This window comes from Canis aureus, chromosome 18, assembly GCF_053574225.1.
Source record: "Canis aureus isolate CA01 chromosome 18, VMU_Caureus_v.1.0, whole genome shotgun sequence".
Lineage (NCBI taxonomy): Eukaryota > Metazoa > Chordata > Mammalia > Carnivora > Canidae > Canis > Canis aureus.
Window position 1 is genome coordinate 28,074,422 of NC_135628.1, and position 19,699 is coordinate 28,094,120.

Here is a 19,699-nt window from a genome sequence, read left to right on the forward strand (position 1 = left end):
AATGTAGAGACTTATAGAGAGGTGAGATGATATCAAGCCATCTACTCTAGGTGTAATTGGAGTCTCAAAAGAAAAGAAGAATGAATATTAAAAGAAACAATATCTCACACATTCCAAAAATTTAAAAAGTACAAAACCCCACAGACACATAAAGCTCAGTGAACCAAAGTAGAAGAAAGAAAAAAAGAAAGAAAGAAAGAAAGAAAGAAAGAAAGAAAGAAAGAAAGAAAGAAAAACCTGCTTTAAGTCAAAGCCAAATCATAATCAAGTTGCTTAAAACCAATGACAACAAGATCATCTTAAAAACAAGCAGATGAAAAACATACTACCTGATTTTAAGACTTGCTATAAAGCAATAGTAACCTAGGTCCTGTGGTATTGTTGTAAAGTTAGACATATAGATCAATGGAATAAGAGAAAGAGTTCAAAAATTTGCTCACACATATATGTTTAATTGGTTTCTAACAAAGTAATCAAAATAATTCAAAGGAACAAGAGTAATCTTTTCAAAACCTGGTTCTGAAAAATTTAAGACACCTATATAAAATAATGAACCTCAGCCTTTCTTCACAGAATACATAAAACTGTATGACTCAAAATGGCTCTTTGCTTTAATTGTAAAAAAAATAAACTAGAAAAAGAAAACACAGAAGCAAATGTTTCTTAGATAAGACATTAAAGGATTAACCAGAGAAGAAAAAATTGATAGAACGGGACACATCAAAATTAAAACATTTCTGCTCTTGAAAATAAAAAGCAAGCTATAGGTTGGTTGAAAATATTTACGACATATATACCTAGAAATGGATTGTATCTAGAATATATGCTTCTTTTTTTATTGGTTAATAAAATAATAAAAGGACAGACTCTCCAATAAAAAAAAAAACCTGCAACATAGTTGAATCAACAGTTTACCAAAGAACTTCTACAAATGGCCAGTAAGCACATGAAAAGATGTGTAACATCATTACACATCAAAAAAACACAAAATAAAACCACAATGAAATTCCATTACACATCCACTAGAGTGCATATCATTAAAAAAAAAATCTGATAGTACCAAGTGTTAGTAATAGGAACACTCTCATACTTTGCTGATGAGAATGTAAAATAATAATCAAAAGTAATTTGGCAGTTTCTTATAAAGTTAAACAGCTCACAACTCAACAATTCCACTTGTAGGTATCCACCCAAAAGAAATAAAGACAAATAACTACAAAGATTTGTATAGAGTATTCACAGCAGCTATATTCTTAATCACCCACACCTGAAAATTACCTTAATTTCCATCAATAGAAGAATACACAAGCACATTGTGACATATCCATTTAATGGGATGCTATTTGGCCATAAGACAAGTCCATTATTACTGATATACACATGTATGGACCTAGAAGCAATTTCTTATTGGAAAAAAATCCAGAGAGAAAATATAATGGATTCATTTCAAACAATTTATTTATATGACATTGTAGAAAAATCAAAACTAATGCACAGTGACAGGATATAGATGAATGATTGCCTGGGGCTGAGTGGAGGGTGGGGGCTTGATTAAGAAGCAGCAGGAGGGAACTCTTTGAAGTGATATAAATATTCTATATCTAGATTGTGATGTACACATTTGTCAAAATTCATCACACTGTACACATATAATGAGTGGATTTTTGTATATACTTTTCAAAAGAGTAGATTAAAAAATGAATAAGATTTAGAGAGCTAAAGCAACCAAAATAAAACCCTCATTTTAATTCATTTAACTCAACATTTTAATTCAAATTATCATGGAAAGAGAAACCCCAGGACATTAGGAATTGGATTTTTTGAATCCCTAGGAGAGCCTCTTGGGGAAAAAATTTTTTTTCATCTGCTTCTATATTTAGAAGAAAATTATATTGAGATACAACTAACCAGTATACATCTATAAAGGCATACAATATAGAGTGATACTTGAAATCTACGAAGCAAAGAATATTTTTAAAAAAGAGAATCAAGTTGAATATTTTCATGAGTTTGTCAGATGATTCAAGCAAAAAATCAAAGCATTTAAAATATGTACCAGAAAACTGAATGTCAAATTTACTTTGATTGGCAAAGTATAAATAAAGAGGGATTTGATACATTACCGTCATGACCAAAACATAGCTAAGATGCTAAAAAATAGTGTAGAGTAAGCTTAGTTTTTATCATGTTAAATGGAGGTAAAAAAGAGAGGAATGATATCTATTCAAAACAAGGGAGCAATTTACTAAGATGGAGGCATCAATGCAGGATTTCTTGTTCCCAGATGGAACAAGTTTAACATTCACCCAACTGCAGAGAGTAGAAAAAAATCCTCCCACCCAAAAAAAGATTCTCAGAGCATTTGTTAAAAAGCAAAGACAGAAAAGTTTAGTACTTTTTTTTCCCTCCTGACTCCAAGGAAGGCAGAGCCCAATGCAAATGTAACCAGAGAATCCCTTGTAGGCTTCTAGGGAAGGCCAATTTTTCTGAGTTGAGCTTCCTGATTGCCGGCTTTGGTGCTGATAATGGGGTGGGAATTAGCCCAAGAAGAGAGCTGGCCACAAACAGCTAATGAGAAGACTGTCTCCCTGGTCAATATATTTTCTTTCTTTTTTTAAGATTTTATTTACTTATTCATGAGAGACAGAGAGGCAGAGAGAGGAGAAGCAGGCTCCATGCAAGGAGACCGACATGGGACTCAATCCTGAGACCCTGAGATCACGCCCTGAACCAAAGGCAGAAGTCCAACCACTGAGCCACCCAGGCATCCCAGTATATTTTCTTAATACGTCTTTTGGATTGAAGGTCATTCCTACCTGGTGTTGTTTTAAATTTGATGAATCCTTAGTTGAAATCTGTTTAAAAAACAACAACAACAACAACAACAACAAACCTCTTGGGGTTCTCTTAATGGTCACTAAAGGAGGTGGAAGGAAAGGGAGCTGAGAAAGGGGATGTACTCAGTCTCGCAAAGAAGATCCCAACCTGGGAATTCCCCCACAAATCATGAAAGGGTTACAGCTGAGTAAGTTCAGAACTGCCCCCTGCAGTAACGGGGACTGTATATATATCACCTTTTTTGTGTGTGCTGGAACATGAACAAGGTGGGGAAGCACTGCTTTAGGGTTTTTTAACTTACTGATGAGAAAGTTATTCACTATCAAAAAGTTAAACTGAGTGTGAGGTTCCTACTAAGAAGAAAGTTACTAAAGTTCCAAGTTCTTAGTGATGCTACATTAATAATGGCATTAATAGCAATAGCTGATTTTTACTCTGTACCAATTTTGCTACCATCTATTATGTTATTTATATAGACTAGTCCATTTAGGCTTCCCAATACCCCAACAAAAAGATTACAGTGTTCATCACATTTAATAAATGTGTAAACTGAGGCTTGGCACAATTAAATAATTTGCTCCAGGTGGACCTGACGGTAGATGATGAAGTTGCCACTCCTGTGGTGTGACTATTGCATCAGCTTTGTAACTGCTCAGCAGTTCTGTCTAAAAGGCAGTTCTTGGGCAGCCAGGGTGGCTCAGGGGTTTAGCACCGCCTTCAGCCCAGGGCGTGATCCTGGAGACCCGGAATCGAGTCCCACGTTGGGCTTCCTGCGTGGAGCCTGCTTCTCCTTTTGCCTGTGTCTCTGCCTCTCTCTGTGTCTCTCATGATTAAATGAAATCTTTAAAACAAACAACTTATCGATGTTCAGTAATACTTTTCTTTATTTAAATATGTATAAAGATGAAGTTGATTTATTAGCCTCTAAGATTAATATGCATCCTTTTTTCTTCTTTCCAAACTCTACCTCTCAAAAGCTCTCTGTAGAATACATGGATATAGAAAAATTAGTACTATAAAGACCATAAAAATTATCTGATATACTGTATTTTTTAAAAGATTTATCTATTCGAGAGAGAGAGAACATGCCCGTGTATACACAAGTGTGTGTGTAAATGGGGGGAGGGGCAGAGGGAGACAATCTTTAAGGAGTCAGTATTCAGGGAGACTTCCTACAAGCCAGAAGCCTGAGGCGGGGCTGGATGGGAGGACCCAGGCAATCCCGACCTGAGCCAAAACCAAGAGTCAGAGGCTTCACTGACTGAGTCACTCAGGCACTTCGTGATATCCTGTATTTTTATCTTAAAATGTGTCCCAGGGCTCCTTGGTGGCTCAGTCCATTAAGCCTCCCACTCTTGATTTCAGCTGAGTTCGTGATCTCAGGATCATAAGAGTGAGTCCTAAGGGGAGTGGCAGGGCTCTGCTCAGCTGGGAGTCAGCTTCTCGCCTTCCCCTCCCTATCTCTCTGCCCCTCCCCACCTCTGCCCTGCCCTGCTTGCACAGGCAGCCACTATAAAAGAAATAAAATTAAAAAAAAAAAAATTGAAAAAAAATGTGTCCAGTACTACATTCATATAGAATATAAATTATGACAAATCGTTTCAGTTTAGGGAATATCAAATAATAAACTCACTAAAAAAAAAATTCCATCATTAACCCCTGGCTGAAAATAAAAATTAAATAGTAACTAATATCACTAGAGCCAGTGTAAAAAATATATTACTAATGTGGACATTTGACACAATAAATAGTTCAACAGGTAAAAAATGATTCACCATTTCACACAGAAAACAAAAGTGAGCTTGAAATCATAATATGAAAGAAAATGTCCTTTAGGCATTAAGAAATCTGTAAAAGAGAAATGTAAAATAAAACCCATTCAAATGAAGTTTAATTGAGCACTTTATGGGTTCTATGTGGGGTGCTAGGAACACTATATTTCCAATGACTTCAAAAGGCAAAAAGACATGACATACAGGTAATAATGAAAGAAAAATTATACAGTAAGTTATACAGAACAAATTCCAAGTTGACTAAAGAGTTAGGATGAGTTGGAAAAATCAGAGATGGCATAAAGGAGAAAAGCAAAGTAGGTTTTTTTAAAAAGGGAGTTAAAGGTTTTCCAGATAGGGAAAAAAAGTTTGGTGAAATTCATGAAAAAAAAAAAAAAAGAAAAGAAAGAAAAGAAAAGAAAAGAAAAGAAAAGAAAAGAAAAGAAAAGAAAAGAAAAGAAAAAAGAAATTCATGGGCTTGGAGCCCAAGCTGGGAATTTGCTGTGCATGGTTAGGCGATTCAGTCAGACTTGGAGGGATGAGTGCTTGGTCTGAGTATAAAGGCTGAATTACGAGGGCAGAAACTCCATGACACCATTTAGATAAAACAATTAGGTAGATATTATAGGTTCTTTTATAGAGAATGTGAAAACTGGGTATTTTACAGTAAGTTAACCAAATTAGTAGAGAGATCACACTGATATGGAAGAAGGCTACTGCATTAATAAAAGAATGAGTGTGTTTCATTATTAATTAAGGTATTGACCAGGGAAAGCAGAGCCAAAGAGAAAGAGATATGATGGCCTGGAAAATGGAAACAGGAGTAGCAATTGCTTATAAGAAATAAAAGAGAGGAAATAATCAGAGTTGATTTCATGATAATCTGCCCAGTGTCTAAAGGGTGGTTACATCAACAGAAGTGGAAAAGCCGGATAAAACAGCACATTTTACAGATAGTGAATTAAAAACCTTTGAGACGAGAGTGGAGAAACCAGTGAATTGTCTTTGCAGCTAGTAAGTATTAATAAAACACTTGATAGACTTCAAGTTGTCCTTAAGGTGAAGAAAAAAAGAGATCATTAAACCCTTAAACCATTAAGATGTGTATATCCCTCTAACACTAACCACTAACATTTTATGTGTCTATGTTAGACTGAGAAAAGCAATAGAAATATTCTGGCATGAGCAAATATTAATTTGTTCAGGTTTGATAGCTCACCGATTTCTAAAACTATGTAGTGAAATCTGTTCAGATAATATAAAATGAGAGGAAGATGAGCTAAAGCAGCATTCTATAGAAATAGCATTTCTATAGCAAATATAACGTAAGCCATAAATGCCAAGGGATACGTATAATCTTACATTTTCTAATAGCCACATTGAGAAAGTAAAAGAAAACAGGTAATATTAACTTTAATACTGTTACACAAACTAATATGTTTAGAATATTATTTCAGGATGTAATGAAATACATTATCATCACTTAAGATATTAATATATTTTTGATACTATGGCTTTGAAATCTGTATACAATGGAATATTACTCAGCCATTGGAAATGACCAACACCCACCATTTGCTTCGACGTGGATGGAACTGGAGGGTATTATGCTGAGTGAAGTAAGTCAATCGGAAAAGGACAAACACTATATGGTCTCATTCATTTGGGGAATATAAAAATTAGTGAAAGGGAATAAAGGGAAAGGAGAGAAAGTGAGTGAAAATATCAGTGAGGGTGACAAAACATGAGAGACACCTAACTCTGGGAAATGAACAAGGGGTAGTGGAAGGGGAAGTGGGTGGGGGATTGGGATGACTGGGTGACGGGCACTGAGGGGGGCACTTGGGATGAGCACTGGGTGTTATGCTATACATTGGCAAATCGAACTCCAATTTAAAAAATTTTTTTAAAGAAATCTAGTATGCAGTATACACTGGAAGCATATCTCAACTCACGAGTCACATTTTAAATTCTCAGTTGATACACGTGGCTACCAGCTTGGACAGTACAAATACAAGGGTCTTTGCAGAAATTCTGTCAACAGAGGCACAAAGATCAAACTAAGTTGCAAACATGGGTTCAACATAAAATTTAAGTGCAAAGTAGACATGAGTAAAAATGACTAACCAGGACAGAATTCTGTCATATAAATGAAGAAAAAATAACTCTGGTTTAGTTTTTAAAGGTCACCAGAGAAAAGGCATTTCTTAAAGGAAAGACAAACTTAATGTTTGCTTCAGTTTATATTAGATACAATCAACAGCAAGATTGTAGCATTTAAGTGGTTCATTGGGAAGAAAAAGAAAAGGGACAACCTCAAAAACCAAGAAGTAACAAGAGATAGCCACAGGAATGGCAGAAAAGCAAGACCAAGATCAACTAGAAATAAGGAAAACAGAGGTGATGCATGAGAAAATGGAGCCCAACAATCATTAAGTTCCCATCTCTTTAAAAATAACTCAAATGGAAGAATATTTTTTAAAGTATATATAACTGGAAAACAGATCAAAGAACTAAAAGTAAGTGCTAAAATTAAACCTCTCAGAAGGAAACATGGGTGTAGGACTGACACATGAATCTTGAAAACATTACGCAGACATACAAAAGGCCACATAATATATGATTTCATTTATATGGAATGTCCACAATAGGCAAATTCATAGAGATACAAAATAGTTGCCAGTGGTTGCCAGGGGTTGGAGGGACGGGAGAATGAGGAGTGATTGCTTAATTGGTACAGGAATTCTTTGAGTTGATGAAGATACTCTGGAATTAGATAGTAGTGATGGTGGTACAACATCATGAATATACCAAAACCCACTGAATTATATACTTTAAAATGGGTAAAATGATAAAGTTTATGTTATACAAATTTTATCTCAATAAAAACACAAGAACAAAAAGCAATGTGCAACAAATAGCTTGGAACTTCTGAAGAAAAATAACTTGCCAAGTCTTGGTGAATAAATACTCTATAAATAGGCTAAGCAATTGTGTAAATTAGAAGAGAGAAATAAAACAAAAGGACAGATATTATCACAGCAGTAACAGCAGTAAATATAGTGAGAATAACCTATAGCTGAATTAAAAGGCAGATGAAACAGAACAATATACAAGAAATAAGAGATCATCTATTTTAGAAACTATGAATGAAGAGTCCAAGGAGCTTAGGTAAAAGCTATTAAAAGGCAGGCCATGCTTCAGGAAGTGGTTTAGGGCCCCTGGACAGCTCCAGAACATTATCTCCAAACCAGACTCTTCCCAAAGGGCTTGAAAAATGTAGACTCCTGGGCTCTCAGTCAGGATAACAGAATCAGAACCTCTAGGAGATGCAGTCAGAATCTGAATTGCCAACAACTCCCTCAAGAGGATTTTTATACATCTTTCAAGTGAAAAATCACCTAGGAAGATAAGAATTTAAGACAAATGTCTCTATTTTTCCTTTTCCCGGCATTTTATACAGACTATTTTAGGTCAGAACGATTATCAAGTGCTTCCTTGATAGGTCAAAAGGGTTTGAAAGGCAAGGTCCTAACTGCTTAGAAATCAAGTTTTTGGCTTTGGTTGGGGAAGGACGGTAAGTGGCAAAGGGGAGTTGTTAGCTAGTTGAAATTTTTTCTCCTTCTCTCCCCCAAAATAGTTAACTCCAAGTGCAGGCATTCTGTTTTGCCTCATTCTAAGACTGGCTCTGTTCAGAAATAAAGAAATTCTCAAACTTTAATGATTCAAAATGGTTCATATGTGTCCAAGGATGATTCTCATGTATGCATTAGACGAAAGAAGAGCCCTAATCTACTTCATGGCAATGATTAAGAGAAAATTGATTCAAAACAATTTGGAAATAGTGATGGCGGGGGGAGGAATAGAGAGAGAGAGAGAGGGATGGGAGTAACAAACAAACTTCTGATTTAATAAACCTGGACATGTGAAAAGAATTGTTGCATAAATGTAGTGTGGTAGTAAAGAGAACAAAGATGCTGATGTCAGAGTAACTGGGTTCAAATTAAAGCTAGACTGTCACTAATTGGGCGACTTTAACTTTACTTAACTTCTTGTGCCCCAGTGCCCTTATCTGTAGGAGACAATAATATCTACCCCATAAGGTTGTTGTGAGGACTAAATGAATTGCTAGACATGTATGTTTGCAATAGTTAAAACTCAAAATCTTTTTGTAAATCAAGATGGTCCCCAAAGGTTATACTGTCTAAAGCTTACAGTTTATAAGCCTTAAGGTATTATAAAATTAGAGTAGAAAACCTTTCAAATCCTAATAGAGAAGTTCTAAAAAGTCACATTCCCAGTATCTTGTTTTATTTGCCAGAATCCTTTGATTGCTCTCCCATACTTTTAAAACCCAGATGGAGGGATTATCAATATTAAAAGGAATGGTAATCTACCTCTCAGATTCCTCCTCTTACATCTTCAAGTTCTTGATTATAATTGATTATAATTTGTAGACCTTGATTATTTATCATTGTTAATTCACAATTGTATACCCACAATTCTGTGCTTCCATTATTGAAAAAAAATCACAAAGGAAATGCCAAATAAAAAAAAATACTGTTGTTGACCTAAACATCTGTTGAGTACTAAGTTTAAAAAAAAAAAATGGTTAGTGTCTGAATTCATTTTTAACATCCTTTAGAGAAAAAAAAAAGTATAAAGCAAAGTAAAAATTTCTTAAAAACAATCCTTTTCAGATTTATGAAAAGCAACCAGTCTCCATTTCAGCAGCCACTTTCACCAATGAGAAGGTGGATTTTTACTGCCAGACTAGGAAATCTAATGTTTATTTATTCCAAGTCCTGACAAAAATTATTTTCCTGAAGAAAAAGTTTTTAACATGAGATTGATACTTTTTATTGAAACATCCACTTTACACTTCAAAAATCAGATATACAGTATAAAACCATTATCTAATTGGTTCCTCCAACTCTTTTTTGAGGATCTGGTACCAAGTTACTCAATTTTATAAGAGTCCAAAGGCAATTCTTGGGAAATTATAACTAATGGTATTCCCACAATTCTGACCAAATTATCAGGCTTATGGCATTGTGGAATGATAATCCATTTTGTAATAGTCAATGATATTAGCTCCAGAATTCTTAATAATCTAATGCAATATTGTTGTGACTTAGGATAATTTTAATTTGTAGGATATTATTAAAGTTTAGATTATGGGAACAAAAACACAGTGACACATTATGAAGTACTGACTGATTTAAGGTTTGCGAGGAAGAGCTAGGTATGTCACGGTGCATAGATGTCTATGTTTCCTTTACCTGAGCCATGCTCCTTGTTCCTTACACTAGTATTATAATAATTGTTTCCATAAAAGGGAGGTCATTTAATTAGTTTTTTTTCTCTTTACATTTATGTACTGTTACTTTATACTTGTAGGTCAGTCTGTCACTGTAATATTTTGATATTTATTTCGATATTTATTGAGTGCTTGTTACATTGGAGGGATTATGTTAACCTTTTTAAAATGATTTTTTAAGTTGAGCAAAGTTAAGAATTAACATTTATTTATATAAGATTTTATATTTGGAAGTTGACATCAAACATGATAACATATTATGAAAAAGAGGCCACGCTGGGAAAAGGAAAAGGCAGCAAATTTTACACGTCTGCTATTTGATAATGGCTGACATAAATAGTTTAAATCATTGTTGGGTTTATTATTTTTAATGGTATGAGAAATAACGGCTCAAAATATCTTCATTTTCTTGTTTCAACAACGAATGGCAATATATTTTGGTATATGAGACCTAGCGCATGAGCTTCAGATCCGATTAAGTATATCAAGTTTACACAAAGCCAAATGTATGAAAGGGGATCTTTTAAAAAAAACTTTATTTGAGAAAGGAAGAGACTTATAACAGAAGGCAAGAAGGAAGCATACAAACAATATATTTACAACACAAAACAAGAGATCACCTTCAAGGGTGTAAATTATAATAAATACAGTAGATTTTAAAAGAGACATTTATCAATTAATTCTAAGATGAATTAAGTCCAGCTTTCTTTTTCACTGGTTCCAGGTAGTTTCTTGATTAAATTCAAAGACTATCAAATTCAAACAATTAATGTCCACCAACTGTACTGATGAAGCTCTCTCAAATGACATTATAAAAAATAGGTTTTTTTTGTTTGTGATTACATATCTTTGAAGTAATATTATACAAAAGTCTGCTCAGCCACATGTTCCTCCCCAAATAAAATGTATTTTAAAAGATGCACTATCCCTTTTTTTATGAGATTGAAAAAAGACTTTAAAGAAAATGAATATTTATGAGATGGAAAAAATATACAATTTTATCTTAGGAATGCCATATTTTTAATGCAAAACAACTGACAAAAAGTCATTTTAATCTTAAGGAATATACTAACCAAAATATGTTGGTAATAGGAAAAGTTGCCTACTATAGCTATTTGTCAAATTATCAGAAGGACTTTCATTATATGGAAAAGTTTTAAACTTTCTAACTTCTAGTTATGTTAATTTAATTTGAATGGAGACTTTTTAAAAAAGGATAATGTATCTTTAGCAGTGACCTTTTTTTTAAGAAATATTTTAAATGTCACAGCAAAATGTAAACAACACGTGCCAATAACATACAGTGGTTACAATGTCTACATTTGGCAAAATCGTTATATCTCCTTTGAAACAGGATACTACACCTTAAAATACCTTGGATTTAGAAATATAAATATTTTAATAGAAAAAAAACCTCACAAAGATTCTAGGTCAATTTGGATGATCCATTTTAAAGGGGTCTTAATACAACGAATCTTTAACTAGCTTAACAAAAGTAAACCTATAAAACAAGGTAAACATATCAAAAGGGAGTATGAAGGAAATGTTCCAGAGTGAAAAGCTTCCTTAACAATTTCCCTACTTGTGGTGTTATTTTCTTAGACAATAAATCAATTCATAGAGTGCCCTTTAAAAACAGAAAGAGTAAAACACTATCCTCCGTTTTTTCTCCCCCTACATTCCTCATTACATGAATCACTTAGACTTCCTGTTTCCACAAGGCATTTCCTGTTCAGCCTCATAGAATCAGTTTTCTGTAGGAGAACAGCAGGAACCTGACAAAGAATGGACTTGAATAAACAGAGTCTTCTGTTGCCTTCAAAGTTGTTTGTATTTCATAGCATCAAAGGACACAGTCCTTCTGAAGGTGTGTTATATACAAGGAGATTCTGTTGTTAAGCATAACTTTCCTAAATTTGTATTTGCCAAAATGGTATGGTATATGCCAAGTCCTTATGGAATTCTACCTAAGAGATCCTAGTGATGTGATTATAAAATATGATACACCTTCTTCTTTTAAACATGATTGTGACTTCGTATCAGATAATCTTCATACCTTCACTGTGTTTTCTACAACTGTAGATACAATATAGTATCTGGTTGAACCATAATGCTGCACATTACTTCTTGCCGCTATTTGCATTGGCTTCATTTGATCTTTTTTGATAGACAATGTCATCAAATAACACAAGATAAAAGTAAAATGAGCAGTGCTAGGTGAGACATAATGTAATAGTTAAAATAGTGCTGTACTTTGCAATCTATATATTTAAAACCACCTCTATCCTAATATTTTCAATTGCAATCTATACAATAACCTAAGGACTATTGGCATGGTAACCAGAACATTTAACTTAACAAAAAAGAGAGAGGAAGGAAAGGGCAGACTACTTTTAACAGTGTTCAAGACTATAGTATGATACATTATGTACAACAATGTGAAAATTGAATTCTACATATCAAAAAAAATCAAGAACTAATAGAATGTTTCATTGATCAGACTGGGTGAGTATATCCAGCAGTCACTGATCTCAACAGATAAACTAAAAATAACAGTGAGTTCGTTTTCCTTAGAAGTAACTGGTGTGACAGGCTTTGGGATGAATTTAAAGCCTATTCATTACTTGTATACTTATGTAGTATAATTTTAGTGTCACAAGTATTTCCTTACCAGTGGAGTTTCAATGAAACCTTGATATCTATATAGAAATCAATATATAGAGAAATCTCTATATAGATATATCTGCAATAAGTTGAATCCTTAAACACTAAAATCAAATCATTCAGAAATATAAACAGATAGGAAATAATATCCATTTACCAAAACCTGCAATGCATTTCATATTCAGATAATGACTTTAATTACAAATCCTGGAGCTAAATCTTTGCCTATTACCTGTTGCATAAAAGCAGCCTGCTCCCCAGATTCCATTTCCTGGATCTGAGCATCTTCATCACTGTCCACTGGTTCCTCCTTGACCTTCACAGCCCCAACTTGTCCCAGTGTGTCATCCACACAAGCACTGCTGTCGCTCCTAGTGCTGTTGCCACTAGAGGGCGCTCTGTCTTCCTGCATCGCCTGGTCCCCCTGAAGCTCTTCCTCCGCTTCCTCGAGGTGACTGCCTGGTTGCTTCAGTTGTTCAATAGATTTCGAAAGCAGCTAGAAGAGAGTGTTCAGGGGTTCAAAATTCAATAGTTCTTGGTGGTAACAGAGAAGCAAAATACACACTTTTATTTCTAATGACTCTACTTCAGTACCTTCTGATGTCTAGTTTCTGGACATCAATTTCAGAATGAATTTGTATGCAACAAACTTCCTCAAAGTAATACTAAATCTGAAGCAAGTCTCATCACTTCCATATTGTATTGGTGTAGTAGGCAGAAAATGAGGTCTTTAAGTGCTTTTTTTAATGGATTACTCTCTAACACACTTAGAAAATGGTGGGGGAAAGGTAAATAAGCTTTTTTGATGGGAATCCTAAAACTTTCACAAGTACACTTTGTACTGAGACAATGTAATCGAAATAAACCTGAGAATATTTTTCTTTAAAAATAAAGTGTAATGGAATTAATGGAAAGGTAGTGAAAAACTTCCACAATCTCATTTTTTGAGAATGTCAACCACTATAAAACACAAGCACAAATGCTAAGTCCTCATCTATCTTATTTTCCCATACCTAAAGGGTCAAATGATAAAACATCTTCTTATATGCACTGGTAAAACATGGAAGTACTGATTTGGAAATCCTAAACTTCAAAAAGATGTGGGATTTTTAAAAAATGTGATAGCACTAAAAATGTTTTATGAACATATCCAAGTTAAATAATAAGAAAGAATTATTTTTAATTGGGAAACTATTATTTAGACCTTTATTTTATAATTAAATTATACTTAATCTTCAGAAGTATATGAATCAACTGCTCAATGATTTAAAAAAAAATGAGAACAGGGATCCCTGGGTGGCGCAGCGGTTTGGCGCCTGCCTTTGGCCCAGGGCGCGATCCTGAAGACCCGGGATCAAATCCCACGTCGGGCTCCCGGTGCATGGAGCCTGCTTCTCCCTCTGCCTGTGTCTCTGCCTCTCTCTCTCTCTCTCTCTCTCTGTGTGTGACTATCATAAATAAATTTAAAAAATTTTTTTAAATAAAAAAATTAAAAAATGAGAACATACCTAACTTAAACAACAGCAAAATATCACAGTATAAACAAATGGAGTAAAATTCTCAAGATGATTTCATGTCACAGGTCTCTTGTTTTGATTCACAATGACCCCAGCGACTGATCATCTGCAGATCTTGAACTGTGGTTTCAAGAGTGATTAGAATTTTCTGTTAAGTCAGCACCCATGTAAGCAATAGGCCAAATATTGTTAATAAACAGCACGCTTAGAATATAACTGCTAAAATCATGAATACTAATTTCTCTTGGTACAGTTTAAGCTTATCTACCCCCCACACCTAACTATGTTTTTAAGGCTAAACACACGCTTAGAGTTAGAAAACTTCTACATACTCCAACTCTGAAGGGTGTCTTACTCTCTTTAGGCTTACAGACTTTCCTCCAGGCCACATCACCTCAGAGGGCTGTGCACCAACAGACGAAACCCTCCACTTTCACTGTAGGTAAAGTTATTGGGATTTTTTGTTCATTTGTGCAACAAATATTTATTGAGTGCCAATTGTGTTCAAGACACCATGCTAAGCACTGGGAAAATAGCCATTGCATTGCCCTCATGGAGCTTATAGTTTAGTGTGTTAGAAGGGAACCAGATAGATAAATAAATGTATTCTGATTTTCAGGTAGGGTAAATGAAATGGGAAGAAGCACGGGGCGTTATGAGAGTACACGCTAGTTGGCACAGGAGCATAACTGTGGGTTAAGAGAGGTTTCACTACTGGCAGGGTGCTATGTTTAGGTTGAGACATGAAAGAGGAAGGATAGAAAGGAAGTTCTAGTTGCATGAGTATAAGGGGTTGAAATAAGGGTAGAGAGCATTTCTGGCAGAAGGCACAGTACATATGCTGAAAAGGAGTCCAGTGCGTTGGAGCAAATGAAAGGCCAATGAGGTTTCAGCACAGGAAGATGGGAAAAAATGCTGGAAGATGATATTGGAGAGAGTAACACAGTTTATAATGTATTTGGGTTGAGAACAAGATTCTATAGAAATAAAGTACAAATTAGGAAATAAGCCATTAATAAGATATAAACATCACCAATCTTAAGTTAGACATAATCAAACCAAGAGAATAGATACCAATCAAAATTTATGTCAAAATGAAGAAGGCAAATTTAAATATCAATTTCCTTTGTACCTACAATCTAACATCTATTTTCCTGGGCTGTCAGCATAAGAATGAATGAATGATGGGTCATCCCATCATTCTTTAAATGTTTTTGAGTACTTTTTAGGAAACTATTTGCAGGACTTTTGTACCAATGCCAAGTATTTACATAACAACATTAAATACACAATACCTTGCATACTGCTAAGATTTTGGAGAAGAGGGACAATGTAATATTCCTAAGCTTTGATTGTACATCTATAGGATCCAACTTAATCGGCTGTTAGAAAAAGAACACGTGACACCATAGAAAACAGGCAGGATTTTAATGGAAAAGTCCCAGTTTGGGCTGGGACCCCAGGGATAGGGACTTCGGGTGACAAGTATCCACCCATTCTTCAGAGACAAAGCTCATCAGCCAGCCCTTACCCCTGTCCCTCACCTCAGATGTGACATACAAGAGGACGATAGAGGGTCTTGTGGGGAGAAGAGATTGATATAAGGAAAGGTATCACTCAGGTGAAGGAGGCTGCAAAAGTCCCTCAGAGGGACGATCTGCAAGCAGACAGCTGCAGTTCATCTTCTAGATGGATGCATGTGGAGCTGCAGAACTTTTCCCTCTCATTGCTAAAGCTTAGCTGGAAAAATTCATGGGAGATAGCACATAAGGCAGAGATGGGGGGCCAAGGACATGTATGAGGCAAGTGGACACCTCTGGGAGGTGTTCAAAAGTTCATGTGCATAAGAGCCTCTGGGAGGAAGACAGAAGGAAACTATATGGGATGTGTGGCCGAGAGAAGAACTGAGGGGCCCTTCATGAAAGGTCCACCAGGGAGCACAGGACCGCTGTCCAGAAAAGGTCACATCAGAAGTCCCCCTTTACTGAGGAGTGACTGCCGCTTTCATAGCTTCTGGATGTTTGACTATGCAGAGTATTTAATCACCAAGAGGAAAGTGCCCCTACTTTCCTTTTCCTTAGCAGTGAAAATAGGGAAAGTCTATTGCTATTCTTCTCCTTTCCAGTCCCAGTTCCAACAAGTCTTAGGACCTTGACTTCCTCACATCCAATAGTCTTTTTATCTGCTCTTCCTCAGTGCCCAATGCTATGATCATACATACCCTAGCCCAGGTCTTTACTGGTAGCTGTACACTTTACTAAATCTGTTTCAAACATGACTTCTTTCTGCTTCATTCTCAATATATTCTGGCCTTAACCATTCTCCAGCTCCAGAGCATCCTCTAAGTGATTGAGCCTGACATATTCTCACTCCCTCCCACTCTTCATCCTCTCACTTTCCTCCTTGCTAGACTAGGCTCCATTTTCCATCATTAAAAATCACTCCTTTGGGGCACCTGGGTGGCTCAGTCGGTTAAGTGTGTGACTTGATTTTGGATCAGGTTATGATCTCAGGGTCCTGGGATCAAGCCCCATGTCGGGGTTCTGCACTTAGCGGGGAGCCTGCTTGAGATTCCCCTCTCTTTCTCTCTCTCCCTCTGTCCTTCCCCTTGCATGCACAATCTCTCTCAAATAAAGAAATCTTTAAAAAAAAAAATCACTCCCGGGGATCCCTGGGTGGCGCAGTGGTTTAGCGCCTGCCTTTGGCCCAGGGCGCGATCCTGGAGACCCGGGATCGAGTGCCATATCGGGCTCCTGGTGCATGGTGCCTGCTTCTCCCTCTGCCTGTGTCTCTGCGCCTCTCTCTCTCTCTCTGTGTGACTATCATAAATAAATAAAAATTAAAAAAAAAAAATCACTCCCTTACGTTGTCTTCAACTCCCCTGCCCTTTTCTTTCTTTCTTTTTTAAAAAATATTTTATTTATTTATTTGAGAGAGAGAGAGAGTACTAGTGAGGTGAGGTGCAGATAGAGAAGCAGACTCTCCTCTAAGCAGGGAGCAGAAGGTGGGACTTGATCTCATGACTCCAGGATCATGACCTGAGCTGAAGGCAGATGCTTAACCAACTGAGCCACTCAGGCGCCCACCCCTGCCCTTTTCAATATGGGTTTTACTGGAAAAGTAAGACTTCCAACCTTGGTTAATACTACATCTCTGCCAAACCTAAGCAGCTGAATAAGCAAGGAAACAAACAAACAAATTACAATCATGCTGAATGTTTCTCTTCAGATTCATGAGCAAAACCCTCAAAAGGGCCCTCATCAGTACTGCCTGGCAATCTTACTACATTTCTGTAGTTAATTCACTCCCACTCTTTCAATGACAATTTCAAACTACCTCCTCTCTCCTCAAATCTCGAAAACCAGACCTTTTCTTCACTCCCTGCTGATGCCTGTGCTTGTTATTTCACTGAGAAAACAAGCCTCCAAAGAGAAACTCAACATCCTGTTACCATCGCATTTACCAAGCTGTCCCATTCACCCTTCCTCCTGTTCTAAAAGTGATGTCTGCACTTTTATCTCAGGCAATCCCTTGGCTTATGGCCTGTATCCTATCCCCTCCTGCAATTATCCACCCTGTCCTCCAACACACATTTCTCCTCTCTGCTGGAATATTCTTATTGGTGCATTTTCAGAAGATAATCTGTCTTAAGTAAAACCTCCCTTGCTCCCCCAACACCATTATGTATCTCCCTTCACAGCAAAACTCCTTGAGCTATCTTTCTTTACTGTCTTCATTTTTCTTTTCCCATTCTCATTAGAATTCACACCAACAAGGCTTTCATCCACACTATCTGACCGAAATCTCTCTTGTTAAAGTCAGTAATGACTGTGTTCATGCCAAATCCAGTGGCAATTTAAATAGAATATTAATAAGTGTTAGTGAGGGTAAAACATCCCCAAAAAAGGCACCAAGACACAATCATAGCATCTTTGAAAGTAAAAGACTGATATCACTACTGTGGGTGTAGCTAAAGACCAGACGAACTGTGTGCTAATTTCCTGGAATATAATTTCCCATAGATAGCAAGTAAGTCAAAGAAAATCTCTAATAGTGATCAAATGCTGAATGTTCACAGAATATGTCATATGTACATTTTACTAAAAAAACCTTCTGAAATCTGACCTGTTAATGTATTTCTGAGGTCACAGATGTACCCGGAAATCTCATCGTGTAGTCCATGAATCAATTTTGATCAGTATTTACAACCTCACTGACACAGATATGTATATAACAATTTTCAGTGTGCAATAAACAATGTCATTTGTTCTAGTTAGTTCCTTTGGCTTCATCTACACTTGTGATGCACTGAAGGAAACATGAGAGAGAGAAGTGTCAGAATGAATAACACTGTGATAACTGGGCAAGACGGCCAAATAGCAGAATGATCTTCCAAGGGTCGAATTCCTCGATGGTTTGTAAAAGAAATGTTTCTTGACATAAAACAGTAACTTAGGAGTGGAGATCGTGTACATATAAAATGTAGTCATTGGAAAATTTCTAATAACACCCTTCAAATCCTTATTTTGTAAAGAAGGAATTTCACTTCCAGGAGAAGCTGAGCCATATCCAAAGAAAAGAGTAGAAACCTAGAATTTTTTTTATACCCTTCCACTCTGCATTCTACTCTGAAACAGCTATATTCTGATGACAACTGTACTAACACAAATAATTCCAGTGTCTCCCCTGCCCAGCTCCAAACTTAGACATTCAGCTGCTTCCTTAACATTTTCCCTTAGATCTAGAATATCTAACAGGTTTCATAAACTACAAGTAGTTCAAAGAAAACCTTTCTTCTCCTTCTACTCAAATGTATCACTCATCTAATTTTCTCATCTGAGTAAACAGACAATACCCAAGTGCATAAGTCAAAAATCGAGGATTTGTCCTGTTTCTCTCTAACTCATCTTTTTAATAAATACCGAAAGCTTAACTGATATTAGGAACAGTGCTTTGACACTTTTCTTCCCAGATTATGCAGCAAATGTCAATGTCCCCACACAAGCAATATCATTTTTTTTTCACCATCTCTGAAATACAACGTGCTCTTTTGCAAAGTTCCACAAAATACTAAAGTGCTCGATGGGATCTCCTGGAGATGGTTTTGCAGAATATAAACACATAGAAAGAGTTAATCTAGACCTCTTTTTCCAGGTATTTGACTAAAGCTGTTTTTGTTTAAGCAGTCAAATTTGCCAGAGTGGAAAAATTAACAATTAACATCAGCAAGAAAAATCTACAAACCAAAGTCACAGAAAACTGGCCTGCTAGGTTTAACTTATTTGAGATTTTTTAAATAAAAAAATTACTTGATGTTGTTTGTAAATTTCTGACTATTTATGAAGACATTCAGTACTCCAATTATGTTATGTTGTATGTGTTTTTGAACTTCAAATGTGACCATTACAAAGATGGTATGGGCTAACCCTTTTCTAATTTGCACTGTCGCTGAGCGGCCCCAGATGCAGGGAGGAGCTGTCTGCTTACTCTCAGTGGGGTAGCAGAGTCTCCCTTTGGTTGAACATCTGGAGGTGATCCCCCAGCAAAGTTGAGCTGTTGCCTTGCTGGCTACAAAACACAAGACGAAA

At 36.1% G+C, this 19,699-nt stretch overlaps 1 protein-coding gene across 32 annotated transcripts in view; it reads right to left on the minus strand.

Moving 5' to 3' along the window:
• HDAC9 (histone deacetylase 9) overlaps positions 1-19,699 on the minus strand; it is a 1,013,161-nt gene that overhangs the window by 348,105 nt on the left and 645,357 nt on the right. For 23 of the 32 annotated variants that reach the window (XM_077856623.1, XM_077856624.1, XM_077856625.1 and 20 more), the window contains one exon: positions 12,827-13,090. In XM_077856623.1, coding sequence (XP_077712749.1) covers positions 12,827-13,090 — 264 coding nt within the window. Of the gene's footprint in view, positions 1-10,449; positions 13,091-19,699 lie in introns of those variants that run through there. The other 9 variants (XM_077856648.1, XM_077856642.1, XM_077856647.1 and 6 more) reach the window with 1 other exon arrangement.